The 21,838-nt window shown below is 45.6% G+C and overlaps 1 protein-coding gene across 3 annotated transcripts in view; it reads right to left on the bottom strand.

Moving 5' to 3' along the window:
* The window catches only part of STX8 (syntaxin 8), a 248,449-nt gene that overhangs the window by 202,785 nt on the left and 23,826 nt on the right, over positions 1 to 21,838 (bottom strand). For all 3 annotated transcript variants that reach the window (XM_021694545.1, XM_021694546.2, XM_021694547.1), the window contains exon 4: positions 21,144 to 21,254. In XM_021694545.1, the coding sequence (XP_021550220.1) occupies positions 21,144 to 21,254 (111 nt within the window). The remainder of the gene's footprint in view (positions 1 to 21,143; positions 21,255 to 21,838) is intronic.

Genomic DNA, 21,838 nt, shown 5'->3' on the forward strand with positions numbered 1-21,838 from the left:
ACAAGCAAACTAAGTAGGTCGATGATGTCCAACCTGCTTTCTGGCCCAACTCTGGAGGAAGTTCCTCATTATGAGTTCCTCATTAATAGGGAAGACTCACCTTGGGAGGGGGGAGCAGGTGTTCTTTATAATCCTGCAGATGACTTTCTATCAGAAATCACTGAGTTAGATGAAGTACTAAATTGCATAAATAAGAGCAGGGAGGGGGAAAAAAAGAACATTTTTCCCACAAAAACCTATTCTCTTCTTCCCCCATTTTCCCAATTTTAATTCAAGAGCACGACTGACCCACTGGCTCAGGCCCAAAACCTTGGCATCAACTTTGACTCTTTCTTTCATACCCCACAGCATCTACTGCATCAGCAAATCTGTCAAAACATACCTAAGTCTGACCATTTCTTCTCATTCTATTGCTTCTACGCCATATCCCTTCCTGCTTCCTGCTTCTGCTCCCATCCTCCACAATCTACCAGGACCCTCAGCATAAAATGCAACACCTTTACTACAACCTACAAGCCACATTAGCCTCCTTACTGTTTCTAGAACACAGTGAGCACATTCTCATCTCAGGTCCTTCGCACCTGCTGTCCCCCTGGGTTAAGGCACTCTTCCCGCAGACAGCCACGTGGCCTTGCCCCCTCACTCTATTCTCCTCTGCTGAAATATCACCTCCTCAGAGATGTGCCCCTGACCACTCTGTCTCTGGGGCGCCTGGGTGGCTCAGTCAGTTGTGTCTGACTCTTGATTTCGGCTCAGGTCATGATCTCGGGATCACGGGATCAAGTCCTGTGTTGGGCTCCGAGCTCAGCAGAGAGTCTGCTTGAGATTCTCTCTCCCTCTGCGCCCACCACACTCTCTCTCTCTCTCAAATAATCTTTAAAAAAATAAAATAAAATAAAATAAAATAAAATAGTACCCTTCCCTGTAACTCCTCAGCCCACCTCCTCCTCCTTATTTTGCCTTATTTTTCTCTGTAGCACTTCAACAACCAGCTATTAGATAGGATGTATTTGTTTACTTTCTGCCTCCCGCACTAGACTAGAAGCTCCCCAGGGTAGGGACTGTCTTGCTCCTCACGATAACCTCAGTGCCTGGCGTAACAGGCACTGAAGAAAAAAACAAAGTTGAGAGAATTAACTTACTCGGCAAAACCCAGACCTGAATGAATGAAATCAGTCAGCGGAGTCAGGAAATGGTAGTATCGCACCCTCGTGCTGTGTTCTGTGTGATTTCAGAGGCATTTTACAGCCCTGGTTTCATTTGCATCATACACAAGCCTGTGTGTAAGTCAAGGCAGGTATTACTGACAAGATAACCAAGGAAAAGAGACTCATGTGACTTTCAGGAGGTCGCGCATTGAGTGACAGAGCTAAAGGTGAGACCCACCTCTTCGCATTCTTCTTTTTTTCTTAAGATTTTGCTTATTTATTTGAGAGAGAGAATGAGAGAGAGCACAAGCAGGGAGGAGGGTCAGAGGGAGAAGCAGGCTTCCCGCCGAGCTGGGAGCCCGACGCGGGGCTCGATCCCAGGACCCCGAGGTCATGACCTGAGCCGAAGGCAGTCGCTCAACCGACTGAGCCACCCAGGCGCCCCAAAGATTTTATTTATTTATTTGAGACAGAGAGAATGAGAGAGACAGAGAGCACGAGAGAGGAGAGGGTCAGAGGGAGAAGCAGGCTCCCCGCCGAGCTGGGAGCCCGACGCGGGGCTCGATCCCAGGACCCCGAGATCATGACCTGAGCCGAAGGCAGTCGCTCAACCGACTGAGCCACCCAGGCGCCGCAAAGATTTTATTTATTTATTTGAGACAGAGAGAATGAGAGAGACAGAGAGCACGAGACGGGGGAGGGTCAGAGGGAGAAGCAGGCTCCCCGCCGAGCTGGGAGCCCGACGTGGGGCTCGATCCCAGGACCCCGAGGTCATGACCTGAGCCGAAGGCAGTCGCTCAGCCGACTGAGCCACCCAGGCGCCCCCCTCTTCATGCTCAACCCAAGGCTCTGTCTCTCTGTCATCGCAGGGGAGGCTTCGTGAAGGTAGGGGGACTGGACCCAGCCCTGCAGAGTGGGTAAGGGTTGGCAGTCCCGGGAGGGCAGGATGGAGGGCATTCCCAGAAAGGACACACACATGGATGAGGTCTCTGGGGCAGGGGAGGTGAGCCACACAGGTGCCCAGGACACGAGAGGGGAGGGTGGAATGTGCAAGGCTGGGTCTGACAGCATTAATTCCCGGGCAGGCAGCCGTGGCACACCTGCCTCCGTTCTCCTCGTTCCCTCCATCCTCAGTCCTGCAGAACCTTGTCATTTTAGCGCACGAGTTGTTTCCCGTCCTAGAAACCTTCCCGTTCACAGCCAAGTTTCCCTAAAGGAGGAACCATGCCCACCCGCCCGCTTCCGCTGCCGTCCCAGGCTGCCCTGCAGCTCTACAAAACTCTTCCTTCTCACCCGTGGTCTCCTTACTGCCCAATGTCCCCTGTTGCCACCCCGCCCCTTTGCCAGTCCTCGTTTGTCACCGCTGACCGCAGCCCTTATCCGTGTCCCAGCCACTCCTCCCTTGGCTTCCTCCAGGCTACTCTCGTCCACAGGCGGCCGCTTCCCTGTAATTTGCAGGGACCTCTTCCTCCATCTGCCCCTTAAATAGTCGTGTTCTTCAGCAGTTCTCCTCGGACCTTCTTTTCCTGCCGTCTGACCTCTCTCTGGGCAATGCTTTCTGTTCCTGTGGCTGTGGGCTCTAAGTACAGGGGCTGGCAGGGACGCCTGGGGGGCTCAGTCGGTGAAGGGTCTGCCTTCAGCTCGGGTCATGATCCCGGGGTCCTGGGATCGAGCCCCGCATCGGGCTCCTTGCTCTGCGGGGAGCCTGCTTCTCCCTCTGCCTGCCGCTCCCCCTGCTCGTTCTCTCTTTCTCTGACAAATAAATAAATTAAATCTTAAAAAAAAAAAAAAAAAGAACAGGATTTAGCAGGTGCTTATGCACTTTTTCTGCCCCAATACAAATGAAATAGGACACATTCTCACAGGGCCTTATGGTGGTGGGTTCTTAACTGGGGGATGGGAGAGAGGCATGCTCCCCTCCCTAGCAAGGCAGGATCTGAATCTGAAACCCCACATACCAAAATCCAAGGGAGGCAGGTCCTCTCCCCTCTCTCATCCTGATTGAAAATCACGGTGCTCGACACTTTCAGCTTTACCTCTACCTATGAAATTTTCCTGCAGGCTCTCCTTGCATGTTTGGTACTCTCCAACTGGGTATTCCCCTGCAAACCCAATATATCCAAAATCACATCCATTCGTTTCACCCCATAACCTTTCTTCTACATGCATGCGCTGTTTTGGTGAGCAGCACCACTGTATTCCCAAATCACCCAAACCTTCCTCCCTTGTATGATTTTTGGCCCCCCCATCTCATCCCTCCCCGAACCCTCCCTCAGGGCCGTGCTCAAGTCTGAGCCCTCATTCCACCCCCCACCCACCCACCCCCACCCCGGTACTGCCTTGCTTCAGACCCTAATCACCTCTCCTGCAGAGCACGGCCACAGCCTTGTGGCTGGTTCCCTTGCTCCCGGTCACCCGCATCCAAATCATCTTGTGCCCTGCGGCCAGAACTCTCTTTCTAAGACAGAGATCTTGCCTCTGTGACATTTCCGTCTTAAAACTTTCGCAGCTCCCTAGAAGCCACATATGATGCTTAAGCTCAACAACATGGCCCCAGGGATCTCTGCCACTTCGTCTCCCAACACCCCCTACCATACCCTACTCTTCCTTCACCCCTACACACCGCTCATGGCTTCTCAGACAAAGGCACAAACTTCCACACTCTCATGTTTTTGTATGAGTCTGGAGGGTCCCCACCCCCACCCCTTTGTCCATCTGGCAAAATTCTATTCATCCCCTAAGGCTCAACTCAAATGTCACTTCTCCTGTTTGGTCCTTCCTGATCCCCATCCCCACCCCCCCTTCCCCTGAATCAATCACTCGCTGGCGCTCCCATGGTACTTTGTTCAAAACCTCCAACGTGGCATTTATCAAGCAGGATTGTAGTGAGTTATTTACTTATCTGTCTCCCTTCCTAAATTATGAGCTCTGCAAGGAAAGAGGCCACATGACAGTCATGTTTATATCCCTCTGTAGCCAAAAAAAAAAAAAAAAAAAACAAAACCCAACCCAAAACCCCCAAAAAACCAGTGCGTTGGAATATGCCAGAGAATAAGCATTCAGTACATGTTTATGCAACAGAACGAGGAAAACCACCGAGCTTTTTAGGCAAGAGGGAGACAAAATGAGAGGAGTATTTTAACATCTTCATCTTGAGAGATTAAAAAAAGGGGGGGGGCAAACAAAACGTAATCAACTATTATGTGCTTCTGAGACTCCAGCAGCAGAAACTGATACTGTTCGAGCAAATGGAGAGGGTATCATCTGAAAGAGAATTCTTTCACTAAAACACCTTATAGCTCAACCCTGCTTCTGGAACGACACGGAGAGTGCTTCTCCTCTAGAAAGGAAGTTAAGGAAGGGAAATGCTAAACACTATGCTCCGGAGGCTAGGGGACATTGGAGATGTTTGTTTGTTTGTTTATCAATTAATTTTCCTCCATATTATTTCAGGATGGAACTTACCTAACGAATAGAACTTCTGAAAGGAACGCCACATTAGTAAATGGGTTGGATATCTGTCTTATAAAGACTTTATACCAAAAGGCTTCACAGCTGCTTCTAAAGATATAAAAATATTTCATTTTTCATCCCCCAAAGCAAATGATGAACATTAAATTATGATGATACTACCTGGGGGTGGGGGGCGGTGCAGGTAACCCATGTTTTTCTGCTGATAAACGTGGCTGAAGCTTGTTGGGCGCTCATAGGGAAGGGCGTTCTCATCAACCAAACACAGAATTGAAAGAGCAGTGAATTCCAAGAGGTACTTTTCCTTCGCTGTTCTTAGCATCTCAAAAAGTTGTCAAAGTGACTATATAAAATGTCTGTTTTGTCTAAAACAGTATCAGCGTTTGCATAGTCACAGACCACAGGGTGGTGCGCAGATAGGACTGGAGAAGGTATTTCTAGGGTGTCGGTGAACTGAATTGAGTCTGCGAAGGTTTGCAATTAGACTTGTCTGAAAAGATGAGAAAATGCTACCGCGGTATGCAAAGGGTAATTCCTTTCTCTGAACTTCTTTTTTGTCAGTTTCTTTCCATGAATATAAAGATGCACAGGGGCTCAAATTTCAATCAGAAATAGATTCTTTGACATAAATTCTTGGGAGGCAAAATCTGGCAACAATATGTGGCCTGGATTACATTGAGGAGAGGCCGCAGGCAGGGAGGTGGGCCAGGAGGCTGGTGTAATTCAGGGGGAAGGTGAAGGGGGTCTGGATGAGGGAAATGACAAGAGGGAACAGCAAGAGACGGACAATTCCCACAGTGAATCATAGGAGAACTCCCAAGTGTTGGTGAATAGACTGGAGACAGGGTATAAAGATTTTCAAACATGGGGGACTTGGGAAAGTGACACAACCTAGCAGAAGAGGAATTTTTTATTTCCTTCTAGAATTTTCTCAAACTTCAAATAGTTCCTAAGAGCAACCCCAAAGTAAAACTGCTCCTGCTACTATCTTGTAGCCCTATTTGCTAGGTGGCTAACCTCTCTAGGTCCAGGACTCTGTCCTGTTCTTTTTTTGTATCCCATCCACCCGTCCATCCATCCTTCCTACTGGTACTTACTGAGCACCTTCTACGTGCCAGGCTCTAATCTCAGGGCTTGGAGGTGAACGAGATAGACAAATATCCGACCTCGTGGAGCAGATACTCTGGGGACCGTAAGTGGCCTCACACTGTGCCTTTTGCAAATACTCAATTATTGTTTTTGTGAAGTTGAACACATCATCATTTCCTGAGTATGAGGCCAGAACAGGTAAGAACTCAAACAAGGAAAATAGCCTCTTACATAATCACCCAAGGAGATTCTGGCCATGGCATCTTTAAAATCTACTGCAGTCAAATATTTTTCTAGTTTTAAACCAATCTCACTTTTTCCTTCCTCACTGCCGACCACATTGCCAAAAACAAGTTTTAATGTTAAGTTACAAACTTGACAAGACAGTTCAATGGAGGCTGGAAAAGGTCACAGCAAGTTTTGACCTCCAAACCATAGTTCAGAAATTCCAGTGTGCTTTTCCAAAGAGTCATCCAAGCAGCCCCAAATCAAGAAAATAAAACCAAAGGTTCCGGTTCTTTACCCTAAGTGTTTGATTGTCGGGGTTCCTGAAGAGTAGAGGAGGGGGACGCAGGGGTGGTATATAAAACAGAATTCTAAGTGAGATGAATTAGCTGTTCTGCCAAATTTACAGTGACTGAGAGCCATCTGCTGGTTGCTGGTGACAATTCAACTACAAAATGCTCAGCGATGCCCAATTGCCATTATACTTCTAAGTAGCTCCTTCCTTGAGTACACAAAGCACTCCTGAAAACATGTTTGGAAACAGAATAAGCCAAAGTCAACAATATGCTTATATATGGGGGGGGGGGGGCCTTCAATAACAATGGCCCTACATCTCCCACTCAGTTCTTCACGACCAAGCACACTTGGACAACATATCCAATGGGCGCCCAACGTGAGGTTAACAATTTGCATTTAAGCATTCGGCATGACCAATGATCTGATCTTCATCTCGACTCTACGATTTCCCCCCTTATTTGCTTCCATTCTCACTCATCTTATAAAATAAAGATAAAATGCAGTAAAATATTCACTTAATTGTGTAAATTAAGAGTGTTCCCCAACAAAGATGCAAGTGTGATAAAATGAAATTTTTAGCTGGCAGAAGGATGACCAACAGTGGTAGAAATTTGTACCTGTCAGCTGACGTACAAAAATCCAAACCTGGCATTAAAAGACAATCTGAGGGTATCAGTGAATAATGTGCATACATCCAAGATGCGCCAAAGCCATGAACCACCTGCATGGTCATCATTTCCATCTCAACAATCTTGTTTTGAATTATATCAATTCATCTAGCTCCCATCTAAAAACTCAAATTCTCGAGATGGGCACCCACACTTTTAACTGTGCTTTTCACTTTCCCTTTGGGGACAGGGCCCGGGAACCTCTAAGCGCCCTGAGGTGTTCTCTCTGCAGCCAGCTGGACTCCAATATGCAGACTGGTGTGGACGTGATCAGTCTAGAAAGAGGAGGGTTCGAGGGCGCCTGGGTGGCTCAGTTGGTTAAGCGACTGCCTTCAGCTCAGGTCATGATCCTGGAGTCCCGGGATCGAGTCCCGCATCGGGCTCCCTGCTCGGCAGGGAGTCTGCTTCTCCCTCTGCCCTCTTCCCTCTCGTGCTCTCTGTCTCTCATTCTCTCTCTCGCAAATAAATAAATAAAATCTAAAAAAAAAAAAAAAAAAAAAGAGGAGGGTTCGAGAAAGCACACAAGAGGGAAAATACGTGAATTCTACCAATTCTACAATGGCTATGTCAAATCTCATATATTACACGGACTTCTCAACTTCCTCTACCTCACCTGGCTCTCTCCCTGTTTTTATCTTCTAGACCATGTATGGCCCAGAGCACACGACTCAGCACTTCACGTAAGAGCTCTCATGTACCGTTCTCTAATCGGTGCAGGACAGAAAGGGCTCTCCAAAGGGCATGCCATTCTTGGATTCCCCTCTGCTAAGAGCCGTGACAGCACATTAAACGTTTAGCACCGTTTACAAAGCACTTTACAGAAGCATAAACATACGCCTTCGTCTACGTTTATCTCATCTGGACTTCACAATATTTTGTAGAGTCGTGATGACCTACATTTTTACAAAAAACGATGGAATCAAAATCGAAACCCAGGTTTTGTATTACCGGACCCTTTGTTCCCACCACTGAATTACACATGAGGGGTTTGCAGTACATGGCTTGAACATATGGAGGGAACGCTGTGTGTTACGTACAAGGATTGGGAAGAAGGATGAAGTACTGGAAGCCAGTGAGAAACAAACCAATGAGGGTCCCTACAAGGGAACCATGGAAGGAGACCAAAATCAAGAGAGGGGGGCCCAAGAGACAAAGCCTACAGCAAAGGACAGGGAGACCTGAGCTCTTTTCTTTCGCTCCCACATATTCACCTCGGGTACGATGGCTTCTCTGAGGATCAGTCTCCCCATCTGCAAACCAGCACTCCTCTCTCCTCTCTTACCCCCGAAGATTATTATGAGGCTCAAATACTACCTGAAAGTGCTTTTTAAAAAACCAGAAAATGTTTTTTTTTTTTTCAGTTTCTCACACATTTTCACCTATATAAAGCCCAAGGTGGAAAGTATTAAATAGGCCTTTTAAAAAAAAAAAAAAAATCAACCTAAGTAACTTATGATACAGTACAGGTAGGTGATTTTTGGGTTCTTCTCCCTGCTTCTCCATAGACTGGAATTTTCTTTTTCAATTCCCACATGGTTTTTAGAATTTAAAATTACTACACGCGGGGTAGGGAATCTTTTTATCTTCCCATCAAAAGTCACAAATATATCAGAGGTTAAGGACTGCAATTCAAAACAAGATACCATTTTTCACCCATCAGATCAAAAACACCCAATCGGTTCTGTAACAGGACTCCCCCATATGGCGCTGGGGTGACTGGGAGGCACTGGGCCTTTCAGGAACAGACTTGGCAATGCCTGTGGAACTAGGGTACCCATCCCTCCGTTCTACTCACCCCACTTTTGGGACCGTGTCCTACAGAAATAGAAGTCACGTTCACCACGAATCCTGACTACTGCATTTACTTGTCATAGCAAAAAACTGAACAACTCCGTATCCATCAAATGGCGAGTGGCTGGATGAATTACTGCGTATTTATATTATGGAATAATGCAGCCATTGAAAGGAATTTGTTAGATCTATTGATTTGGAGGACTGTCCAACTTTAAATGGAAAAAGTAAATTACAGAGTAATATGTACAGGACAACTCTGTTTTCATAAAAAAAAAAAAGGACAGGAAAGGAAAGCGCATATGTATGTAAATATATTTGCAATTATTTGTATAAACACAGATAAATGTGGGGAAGGAAACCGTCCAAACAGTTAACACTAGTTACTTTAGGATAATGGTACTAGAGAGAAAGAAAGGGAGAGAATTAATTTTTGGCTACACCTCAGTATGGTTTGACTTGTTATAATGAGCCTGTATCGTGTTGATAATTTGTTTCAAACCCAATTAAGGACAAGTCATTTCCCTGGGGAAGGGGATCAAGGGGAGGGAAGATATGAGGGGAATAAAGACCCACAACATTAAGTGAAGACTAATAGAAAGTGGTATTAAATGCATCCCTCTGCTTTTAAAATTAAGTGTAGGAAACAAACAGTAAAATCAAGAAATGCTAGAATCACAAATTTTTTTCCCCCCCCAGGGAAAGAGCAGTGGAAGAGAAAGAGCTAAAGGTGAGGAAAGAAGACGAAGGAGAAAGAGAGAGAAGCAAGAACAGGCAGAAAGGCTGGGCAGGGGTCTACAGTCACAGAGGGGAAGTTTTCAAATGACAAACAGGGTTGCAGTTAACAAGGGAAGGGAAGGAGGAGGAAGATGAAGACAGAACACAAGGGGGACACGGCTCCTTTTCTGAGGGTGGGCAGCACAAGCAAGCTGAGCGCTCCTGCCTCACTTTCAAGGGAGAAAAATCCTAACTTCTCAAAATCTACACACTGGGAAGGCCTGAGCAACGTTTTCCTCTAGTTCTGCAGACTCACGTCTCCATCTTGTGGTCTGTTCAGGACATAGCTCTTAGCGTGTGTGTGTGTGTGTGTGTGTGTACACATATGTATCCATAGGTATGTAAGTGTATGTATGTATGTATGTATACTCACACATAAGTATATACGGTTATGTACATATACTTAACAAGGGTTTCTAAGTATACATGTGTTATATGAGCTTACAGTGTATGTATTATTACACTCACTATAAATTATGTTACATATATAAGTATACACACATATACAAATATACATACATACAGGTACATACAAACTTGTCTGCATGTGTAATATATAAAATGTATGTATGTATACATGTACTTACATACATATTTTTAAGTTCAAGTAGAACATATAAACAGAAAAGTCGCTAAGTGTACAGCTCAAAGGTAATCTGCAGAGCAAACACCCCCAGTTGGTCACTACCCTGTCAAGAAACAGAGTGCCGAAGAACACCAGGCTCTCTTGTGCCCGCTTCTTACTCACTGCTTCCCGCAAAGGGACCCACTTTCGGGATCTGTAATACTATAAGGAGAGTTCTGCCTTTACGGGAAGGGGATCTTACAATACGTGCTCTTAAGTCAGACTCATTCTGCTCAACGTGATGTTTGTGAGATTCATCCATCGTATGGCGTGCAGCTTTATAAATTTTCTGCGTAGTATCACTGTATAAATATGCCACCATGTATTTACCCGCCAGAGTGCAGGTGTTCACTGAGTTGTTGCGAGGTAGGAATATTAATAATGCTGCTTCACACGGTCTTAAACATGCTTTTGTACAGTTCAGTTTTAGGAGATACAGTCAAGCGGTTTTCCAAACTGGTTGCAGAATTGAGAGGGAGTTTCACCAGCAGGGTGTGAGAATTCCAGCCACTCCACATCCAGCAACACTTGACCCGTCTGCCGTTTTAATTCCCGCCATTCTGTCAGGTGCGATGGTCTGGTATCATGCTTTTGTTTCGCACTTTCCTGATGACTAGTTAAGTCACACATCTTTTCATATGCTCACCAGCAACTGGGCATCTTCTTTTGTGATGTCCAAATTCTAGTCTTCTGCCTCTTTTTCCTAATGGGCTGTCAGTCATTTTCTTAAATTATAGGGGTTCTTTATATATTCTGGATACAACTCCGGTATCAGATATATGCACTGCAAATACAGATTCTCATTCTGTGGCTTGTCTTTCATGCTTTGTGGTATCTCTTGATAAACAGAATTCCTTATTTTAAGGAGGTCCAACTTATCGTGTGTTTCTTTCATGTTGAATGCTCCTTGTGTCCTATAAGAAATGCTTGCCCATCCCAAGGTCATAAAGACATTCTCCTATGTTTTCTCCTATAAGCTCTCATTTCACCTTTCACATTAGATCTACAATCCTTTTGGTATTGATTTTTATGGAGAGTGATGCAAAGGCTAAGATTCTTTTCCTTCCATATGCATATCCAGTTGATCTAACATTATTTATTGAAGGGACTGTCTTTTCTCAACTACACTGCAGTGCACCTTTGTCATGAGTCAAGTGGCAATATGTGTGTAGACTCTGTATTGTTCCACTGGCTTATCTGCCCTTGTGCCCACATCATAATACAGCTTTATGGCAAGTCCTGATAACTGATAACGTGAGCCCTCATGCCTTTTGTTCTTCAAAATTGCCTTGGCTTTTCCTGGCTCTTTTAAATGCCTATATATAAAGTTTAGAATCATCTTCTTAAATGACAAAAAGAAAAAAAAAAAAAACTGCCTGGGGACTCTAAATGGGTTTGTTCTGAATCTACAGGTGAATCTTGAGAGAGCCGACATGTTTACAATATTGAGTCTTCCAATCCCTGAACATGCTATATCTTGTAATTTTTCCTTAATTTCTCTAAACAATGCTATAATTTTGAGTGTAGAGGTTTCATACACCTTTCATTTGACTTATTCCTACATATTTCATGTTTTTAATGCTATAATAAATGGCATCTTAAAATTTTTTTTTATTTGATATTTCTGTTGTCCAGCTTTCAAAACCTTCTGAGGAGAGAAGTTACCAGGTTGCTGCTGCTAACCTGTTTGTGGACAGACTACGTTCATTTCACGGGGTATCACAGGGTAGCTTTGTCGACTTGATCAACAGCGTGGGATTGCAATGACTAGTATTTATTCACATCTCAAGGTCTTTAGATTCACTTGCTCGATCAGTCATCCAAATGGATAATCTTTCTTTCCACTCAGTATCTATTTGGAAGTCAGGCTGCTGACAGAGTTCCTTTCCTACCCCACGGAGAGAAAAAAAAAAATCTGGAATCTGGACTAAAATGACTTACAGAGATCCATTCGAGTGATCGTCAGTCTTCTGAGTACATCCATCACCAAAAAACTTTGAATAACTACTCTGTCAAGTTCTGAGACACTTTTGAGACTCTGAGTATTAGTTTAAACATTCTACTTCACAATCTCCAAGATATCCCCTAGAGCTGAAAAGACAGTGCAGAGAGTCAAGAGAGCATATTATACTATAATTCATATTACAAATAAGAGGTGAGAGGGAGATCGGAGGTTTGTGTGTGTGTATGCATGTGCGTGCGTGTGTGTGTGTGTGTGCGCGCACCCTTGTAAATATGTAGAATCTTTCTGGAAGGCACATTAAAAAACTGTTAGAAGTGGTTGCCTCTGGGGAAGAAATGAGGAACTTCACATCTGTTGAAGTGGGAGGGAGCTCCAATTTTCACTGATTACTCTTTTGTATACTTTGGGTGTTTACTACATGATGCACCACTTTTAGATTGTTTATATTTTTAAAAATTCTGTCAGTTCCCACAAACCACAGGAATATCTCAAAGTGTCAATATTTTGGCCTAACCCTTCAACCAAACTGCCTCCTCCACAAAAGGAGTCACAAAAGCCACTGTCATGTGACATACTCAGTTTTTCTCCCCAAGGAAACATGGTCACTATACACACTGCATGGCTGCTTATCGGACCAGCAGTTAATACAGAAAAAAAAAAAATGTACCAAGCCAATACATATTCCAGACTTTTCAGGTCAGTCCCCACTCCAAATACTCTCTCTTGTCATATGAAGTATCAGTCCACGCATCGAATTAACCTACTGCATTTCTCCAGAATGTGGAGACGAGCTCAGAAGCTATTACCTCCCAAACGAAGAGTTAAACAATAACTGACATAAAATGCACGAGATCATCTGTCTGCAGAAGAAACCAGCTCTACGAAACTGCACAAATGTGTCACTATAAGAACCCTGTTGAACTTCAAAAGCATATCTCCTAAACCTCTTCAAGCAAGACAGGTGGTAGCGGTAAATATCCCGGCTTCCTTAAAAAGTGAATTGAAGGTTTAAAGTGATTATCTAAGTTCCACGTGAACCTAAATTAAATCCCAGAAAGCCCAGTGAGCTACCACTTCTCAGGGACTTCAGGAACAGGAGAAGTAACAGGAGATGAAGGTCCTTAGTGTGGTCACAGAACTCAAGAACCTTCCATGTCCGGGGTCAGAGGACACTTCGAGATGTAGTGAGTTAGCACTGAGTTAGCACTGCTGGAAAAGCTGTGGGGGTTGATGCAGTCACTATGGCTTGCCTTCCCAACATTGCTAAGTCTCTTCTCACTCCATATCAGAACCTTGTTTCTGTTCGAGGCTCCATTGCTTGGGGAACACGAGCCCATCCTCAGTTTCAGCTCAGGGATACATGTCTCCTGGGCAGACCCAAGCCAATCATGTCAACTCCATTCTTCCACGGTTTTTGGCATAACCTAGCATGTGATGCAAGCCCAGTCTAGTTCTATCTTGAGCCAGTTTATCGATTGGGAAGCTTCCAGAAACTGCTTCCTTTCTCTTAAAAACAAACAAATATAACTGGAAAATATGAGAATCAACAGAAAGTCTAGAAGCAATCAGAGCAGTAAGAGTGGTTATCATATTAACAGCGTATGAACAGCTTCCATATAAACGACAACCAAAAAGCATGATGGCATGAAAAAGTGAATTTGAAACCACCAGAAACACAAAATACCTAAAAATACCTTAAACCAGAAATGTGTACAGCTCACTTGAAGACATTCTGAAAGCCCTGAAAGACAGCTTGGCCCAATGGAGACATGTTCCTGGAGAGGGAGAGTCAACACTATAAAGGGTTTCAAGATTTAATGGAATGCCAATTTTAAAAAAGTGATTTTTCCCTTTTTAAAACCTTTTTAGGTTTAACGCCTCTTAAAAAACCAGGTCAGCTGATTCTAGAATTGATGTTAAAAAAAAAAATCAAAATAAAAACAGAAGTGTAATGACAGGAGGCGAGCCCAATCATGTATTAAAACGTACAATAAAGCCTCGAGAGTAAAGGTGTTAGAGCATCTGAGTAGTCAGAGAGAGACCCCAGAACACACCACAAAGTCCAGAAACAGATCCAAATATATAAACACACAGATGTATGATATTACAAAGCTCATCATGTCAAAATTTGTGAAAGTGGATCATCTGGTAAAAAAACGTAGTCAGTCAAAAAAATAGGGTAGCCAAGTAGGGAAAAAAAGTGGGATTCATACTCTTCACCAAATTAAATTCCAAGTGGATCAAGTATTTAATGATTATAAAATAAGAGCCCGAGAGTACTAAAGAGAAACACAGGAGAATTTCCTAATCACCTTGGTTCATTAAATTATATATAATAACTACATAAAACTCCACTAAGAAAGAACTATCTTCATATATTAGATAGGAATAGGAAACCAAAGTTTAATAACACCATCTCTGGGGCAGACTGTATGGAAACAGGCACTCACATGAATGGCTAGGTTAGGTCTACACTGGTTCTGTGAGAGTTACAAGTGCATACGCCCTCTGATCCAGTCATCCTACTTATAAGAACCTATCTAGAGACAGACTTTCCCAATGTGAACTCCCTTCAGTGTAAGGTTATTCACCAACATCTTTTTGTAGTAGAAAAAAGTATATGCATTAAGTATATATGTGTAATTGACTGGAAACAATACACACATCTGTTAACAGGAAGCTAGTTGAAGAAATTATGGTACATGCATATAATGATTTATTATAAGGCTATATAAAAACGAATGACAAATCTGCTGGTTTGGGAAGCTCTCTAATATATTTGATTGGGTGACCGAAAGTGTGGTAGAATGGTATGTATCATTAGTATAAGAGACAGAGGGAAATAAGGAAACATTCATATTTGCTGGTATATGCTTAAGAGAACTTTGTGAGGATATGCCCACAATTTTTAACAGTGATATTTATGTCCAGAAGTGGGGAACGTAGCGGGAGGGAGGCTTGTCCCCAAATCCTGTAAATGCTTTTTAAATTTCTCAGCCGTGTGAACATATTACTTATGCAGGTATGCATTCTTTAGCTACTTCCTACTTCTAGAAAAGTACGTTGCTCGTGTGTTAATAACTCGAAGCAACGTAAAATATAAGCCAATGACTCTTTAGGAAAGATACAAGTCATCCTTCTTATAACTCAGGCTTTAATTTGAAATAAAACTTTCAGGGACTTAAAATGGGGGAGGAGTGCTTTTAATGTAAAATTTCATGTAGATTTTTCTTTCGCTCCCTTCCCCCTCTGCCGCCCCCGCCAGCTTCCGATACAGTGACACTGACATGAAATACAAACTGGAGGTGTCTTACTTTTTTTTAAGAGCTCAAAGACAGATATCTGAAATCAAGTGTAAAGTTCACACTCTAAGAAAATGTGAACATTCCATTATCATCGTTATTCTTTTGATTTTAGCTATCGGTCTGCTTCTTCATATGCCATTCCTGACACACAGCTACCATCTCGACATCTAAATAACTTCCTATTTCCTATAATCCTCAATATAGTTGGTGGTGTGAGGATTAAAGCTTAGCCAATTAGCCACCCACTATAGCTGGGTTAATCACGTAATCTTTGAGATGCTAACCGAGCAGTGGAGTATGCAAGGATTTTTTTTTTCCCTCTCTACAGACAAAGATTTAACTAATTGTGAGACTCAACAATGCTCTCAGATATAAAAGGCAGCAGGATTTTAAATCAGAAGCTGTGTCACTGCTTTCTAAGTCACGGCTTATCTTCTGAGAGACATTGTTACCCAGAGACTTCTTTAACAAGTTTCCAAATGCCCTAAATTAGTCAACCATTGCTTATTTAGACGCTGGTCGTACCTCAAGGTTTACTGCTTTTGAATAATGACCGGTTAATCCGTAAGGTACAACTAAGATTCCATCACATGACAGCTCCGCATTCAAGGGCGTGATTGCCACATTAATGTCTGGTTCAAGGAAATGCTAATCCAAACTGAGGCCTGACAAGCCTCTCCTCTCCTTAATAAGGCCACATATGAGGAGGAAGGGAAAAGAGGAGGAAGGGGAGGGGGACCCCTGGGAGAGAGGAGGCTAAGGGTTCGGGTGCGGGCAAGAGAGGAGCAGGGTCACACAAAGGAAACCGGAAGCGGGGGTGGGAGTCCACGTGATCTCATGCTCTGGCTGCCAGTTATCATGGGGCTTCGAGATACTGATGAGCAAATTCACCCCAGGTCCGCCACGGGGAGCGCGCCGTGGTGGCGTTATGACAAACTGTGCACAGAGAGCGCATCTACCACGTGTTTAAGTCCTGATAAAGGATTTCTGGCCAATGTTATTTCTGTAGGTCGTGACCTAAGGCGAAGGCATGCACCACCACCCAGCCCCCAGCCCCCACTCCCCCAAGTGACAAAGCCACCCGCAGTGACAGAAAGGATGACAGAAGCAAACAAAAATGCTGGAGGAATCTAGAGATCGGAGAAGTAGAAACAACGCTGGAGAAGCCCAGAACCAGGAATCAGCCATGGGGAGGACTGAGTCAGAGAAACTGACTGGCAGAGAAGGAAATGAGGTTTCTCCCAAGATGGAGCTGAACGGTCCGAGTATCGGGAATGACCAGGCGTCCTGACGGTCAGGAGGCAAGAGGACAAGCTGAACTGTGAACCCAAACTGCTCATGTCTACATCCGAACTCAGATCCTCAGAAGGCTATTATAGAAAGAATTATTATGGTTCGAGAAGTTGGGGAGGGCCGGGGAGGCCTCAAGTGTGGGGATCAGGGGTACAGAGGGCAAAAATAACACTCTGACGTAGGCAGGTGAGTGAAATCAAAGACCGGAAACTCTGACTTCCAACCTAAGACAATGCCTTCTAGCACAGACTTTGACATCCTTTGATTCATACGCTCACCAAGACACTTATTTCCTGCCTCTGACACAGGTGCTGTCCTCCTGACGAGTTGGGTCAGTGCCATGTGGGTGTCCCTTCCATGCTCTATAAGCAGATTTCCCTACAAACACTGAGACTGCTTTTATCTAGCATGCATCCTCTCCTTGGCCAGATCCTCCTGGAGTGTCTATGGGACTCGCATTTTGGGACTGAGCTCTGGGACTGAATTGTGTCCCCACAAACATTCCGATATTGAAGTGCGAACCCCTAGTACATACCTCAGGATGCAACAATATCTGGAGACGGGTTCTTTCGAGAGACAATTAAATGAAAATGAGGTCGTTGGGGTGGGCCATGAACCAGCACGACTGGTACCTTTATTTTTTTTTTTTTTAAAGGATTTTCTTTCTTTTTTTTTAATTTTATTTATTTATTTGAGAGAGAAAGAAGGAGAGACAGAGACCGTGAGAGGGAGGAGGGTCAGAGGGAGAAGCAGACGCCCCGCTGAGCAGGGAGCCTGATGCGGGATTCGATCCTGGGACTCCAGGATCATGACCTGAGCTGAAGGCAGTCGCTTAACCAACTGAGCCACCCAGGCGCCCCACGACTGGTACCTTTAGAGGGAGTGTGGACACTGGCCCATACACAGAGGAACAACCACATGAAGTCGGCCAACTATAAGCCCAGGATCGAGGCCTAGAACAGACCCTCCATCACAGCCCTCAGAAGGAACCACCCTGCCCATGACTCCTGGATCTGGGCTTCTAGCCTCTAGAACGGTGAGCAAAGACATTCGGGGTAGTTAAGCCCCCCCCGGTGTGTGATGCCCTGTTGCAGCAGCTCTAGCCAACTCCTACAGACAGGTGTGTATGCACACGTTCCTGTTAGGACAGGTACGGTGAGTCGACAGCAATCCTGGCCCGATAGGGATTCACCAACAATTCACCTTCCAGGCCACCTACTAGCATTACCTCTCCTCGGTTTACCTGCACTTACCATATGTCTCCATGGAGGTTTCTCACTCTCGGCTAGCCCCGTGCCACCTGGACCGGACCATTCTATCCATTCTGTTCTAGCCATTCCTACCTTCTTCAAATCACTCCTCAGGAGTCACATCTCCACCACTTTTAACAGAATTCTTCTGGAAGCTGTTCTAGACTACTGCTCCTGAGCAAGCAAACAATACGCAACAATATACGTGCTCCCCTCAGTCTCATCTTGAGAGCATGTAGATAAGCCTGGCCGGTTACCTCAGTGATTTCAAACCCCCAGGGCTTTGGTCATCACCGCTTCGTGGTTCCTCCTCAGTGTGGCCTCTCTGTCCCCAGGCCACCCCACACCACCCCAACCGTTCCCCTACAAGCAACAGCTTTAGGCCCACCGTGTGGATCAGCCTTAGGCCGAGGAGGAGGCAGTCACAGTAGGACTTCAGACGTCTCGCCCAAAACACCTCTGCCACTAATCCACCGACTACTCTAAAATTCTCCCTTCCGTCAATTTACTTGGGGGCCCAAGAGGCTTCAGGTGACAAATCTCCAGAAGATAAGTCACTGCCATCCATGGATTCCATGGCTAGAGTGCATGTGCGACCATTTGCTAGTAAGACAATGAGCAGCAAGCCGGGCACTGAGGAAAGGGGACATGACGAGATTTGGAAAGGGGAGAATGAGCTGGAACAAGACTGGTCAGTCAGGGAGGCCAGGGATGGGACAGGAGCCCTCCAGGGTTGGGGGAGGGGAGGAGGGAGGCAGCAGCGTGAGCTTCCTCCTGGCCCCATGGCAGAACGAGGCGCCAGGAATAACATCTTCTATTTGTAAAGGTTTTGGAGTTCACGAAGGCCTTCACATACTGATCACCTCATCTGGTCCTCACGACAATGAAAGAGAAGCAGCAAACATATCCGCACTTCAAGGTCAATGATTTTGAAGCCGAGATGGCTAGGAGACCAGCAAGCCGCAGAGCTGAGTCCTGATGCCGGGTCCCACCCTGCTCGCGGGACAAGGGCGAAGAGTGCTCAACTGAAGATGCTCACATCTGGGTGAAACTCCAGCTCTGACACTGATTGGTTTTAGAATCTTGTGCAAGTGACCTGACCCCTCCAGACCTCAGTTTCTCTAGCATAAAATGGACGGATGCGCTAAAGATCTCCCAAGCGAATGCGCAGGCGGAGCTCAGCAGGCGCCCGGCACCCCGAAAGCACGCAGACGTGAGCCAGCAGCCTCACACCAGACTAACTCAACCCTGCAAGGAAACGGTCTTGACACGTGTACGCCTTTTCTCCTCTCTGTCTCTCTCCTCCCTTTTTATTGTTTTTATAAGCCTCTTGGGTGACTTGGATGCCAAGTGCCGCCCTTAAGAACAAAGGATACAGAGCCGTGTTTCTCAAATTGTAAGGTGCGTTCAAATCACCTGAGGATCTTGTTAAAAATGCAGATTCAGGCTGACTCCGTGGGTAGAGCATGTGACTCTTAACCTCAGGGTCCTGAGTTCAAGCCCCATGTTGGGCGTGGAGCCTACTTAAAATAAAATTTTTTTAAAACGCAGATCCAGAAGGTCGGGGGCAGGGTCTGAGATTCTGCATTTCTAACACGCTCCCGGGTGGTGTGGACACCTATGTGCAGGTCACACTTTACATAACAAGGATATGGAAAGGATCATGGGAGAGAAGACGGGTGACAAGCAAGAGGGGGACTAGAAAACCCACAAAACCCATGGAGACCTAGTACACGCGGTGGCCCCCTCGGCATCTTTTCGTGATACAATGAGGGGCGATAAGCAGAGCCTGACACACGGCAAACTCTTGTCGAGGGGTAACTATCACCGTCCGTCGTGATCACGACCTCCATGACCACAAGGCAGGGGTGTGTAGATGCCCCCCATCACCCGTGCACTGGACTCTGCCTCCTGAGTATGCCTCGGTTCACTTTCTGGACTACAAAGACCTCTTCCTCAGGGTAAAGGCCCTTCTTGACAGATGGCACTGACTGTGCCCAGGGATCCCTTGCTCATGTGGCCCTGGACCGCCACCAGAGAAACATCCTGCCCACCTGAGGCTTCTCACAAACCCTGCCCAGGACAGGTTAAAAACCCTGATCACATGCTCCGGAGAGCTCTGAGGAGGACAGGAAATTGTTTCATCCTCCTCAGCTTGCCCCAGGGCAGTGGTCTGCAATCCTGGCAGCTCCCTATGGACCTCACCTCGGACCCTCCTTCCCCGACCCCCACCCCCGATTTAATTGTCTGAGGTGGGGCCTAGGAACATGTGGCCGAAGGTCAAACAACATTGCCCTTGGGAAGCCATGTTATTCCTGACCAGGAACTCGGCAGAAACAAGCTCCTCTCCAGAATGAAAGCATCATCGTAGCGGGGAAGAGGGAGGGAAGCAAGTTTCTACTCTAAGTTCATTTCCTTCTGTGATGGTTCCCACAGAGAAGTTCTGGAAGCGGGGGGGAGGCCAGTTCTAAAGATATAACAGGGTTCGTTAACCCCAACCCTGGAAAGCTGGACGGCTTCTCCGGGTCTTCCAACAGAACTGGGTACAGAGCGACCGTCAACTGCGTTGGCATGTGAATCACTCCTGGGCACAGAATGGGCAAGAATCCACCTGCCCCAGTCCCCTACCTTCGTGAGCCACAGACGACAAGTCTTACTAGGACACAGCTTTCCAACGTGCCAGGGGGAAAAAAAAAAAACACCTCTTTTCCCCCACAGATGAGTACATGACTTCAGGAGTTCAAAAGACAGCTCATGGGGCGCCTGGGTGGCTCAGTCGTTAAGCGTCTGCCTTCGGCTCAGGTCATGATCCCAGGGTGCTGGGATCGAGCCCCACATCTGGCTCCTTGCTCAGCGGGGAGCCAGCTTCTCCCTCTCCCACTCCCCCTGCTTGTGTTCCCTCTCTCGCTGTCTCTGACAAATAAATAAATAAGATCTTTAAAAAAAAAAAAAGACAGCTCACATAGCAGAAAGCAACTAAAGAATGGCAAGGGAGATTTGCTGACATCGTCTGTACTCTCCCCAGACATTCTTCCCTCAGGATGAGATTCGGCTGAACCCACCCGGTTTACTATATCTAGAACATTAAAGAACCCCAAGCTGAAAGAAAAGGATAGTCAAACACTATAAAGGAGCTGAGTACATTTTACTAGTTAAATTAAGCCGTTCAGGAACCACATCTGTAATCTCTGCAAACACATCTTCACCCACCACGTAATCCCTGTAAATGAAAGCGTCCTACCTGATGAGATCTGGTTCTGCACCCTCGTTCTTAAAGGATGCCACGAGTAGTCTCTCTCGAGTTACAAGTTCATCCAGCAGGTTCTGTCTTCGGTCTCCTTCAAGCTGTGTTCTGGGGCGTCTTGTTAAGGTCCAACGGTGGGTGGATTACCTCAGTTTACCTACTCTGTTATTAAGTGAGCTCTCCCAGTCAGCTGTGACCATTACAGACTCTAAGCAATAGTGGCCAGAAGAGATGTGAACTGTTCTTCTCCCCCTCCTGCTCTGACCTTCAACATTGCAGATCTTCCAAGTAAAGGACCTTGACAGAACCATAGCAGGGTTCTGAAACACACCCACCACTGAGAAATACAGCAGGTCGAACTTATCTTCCTCCCAGCGACCAACACTGAAATGATTATTCCTGACAGCAGAGCCATCTGACTCAGGGATTCCTCAGGTTTCGAGTTATAGGTGCCAGTGTTCAAGGGTGTTTTCCTAGACATTAGTACCCTTAGATACTCTGTAAAGAAGGAAAGAGGTTCTCTACATTGCCTTCTTTCTTCCATGTTAACGCCTATTAACACACTAGATTTTGTGAAGTGCTTCTCTATGCGACAGATTTGCTCTAAAAGGAGCTCCCATAGGTTCATTACTTAAATACACCACATGATGTTTAACTCTAAAGACAATTACAAAGAAAGAATCCGATTTCAA

Source organism: Neomonachus schauinslandi, chromosome 15 (assembly GCF_002201575.2).
Source record: "Neomonachus schauinslandi chromosome 15, ASM220157v2, whole genome shotgun sequence".
Classification (NCBI taxonomy): Eukaryota; Metazoa; Chordata; class Mammalia; order Carnivora; family Phocidae; genus Neomonachus; species Neomonachus schauinslandi.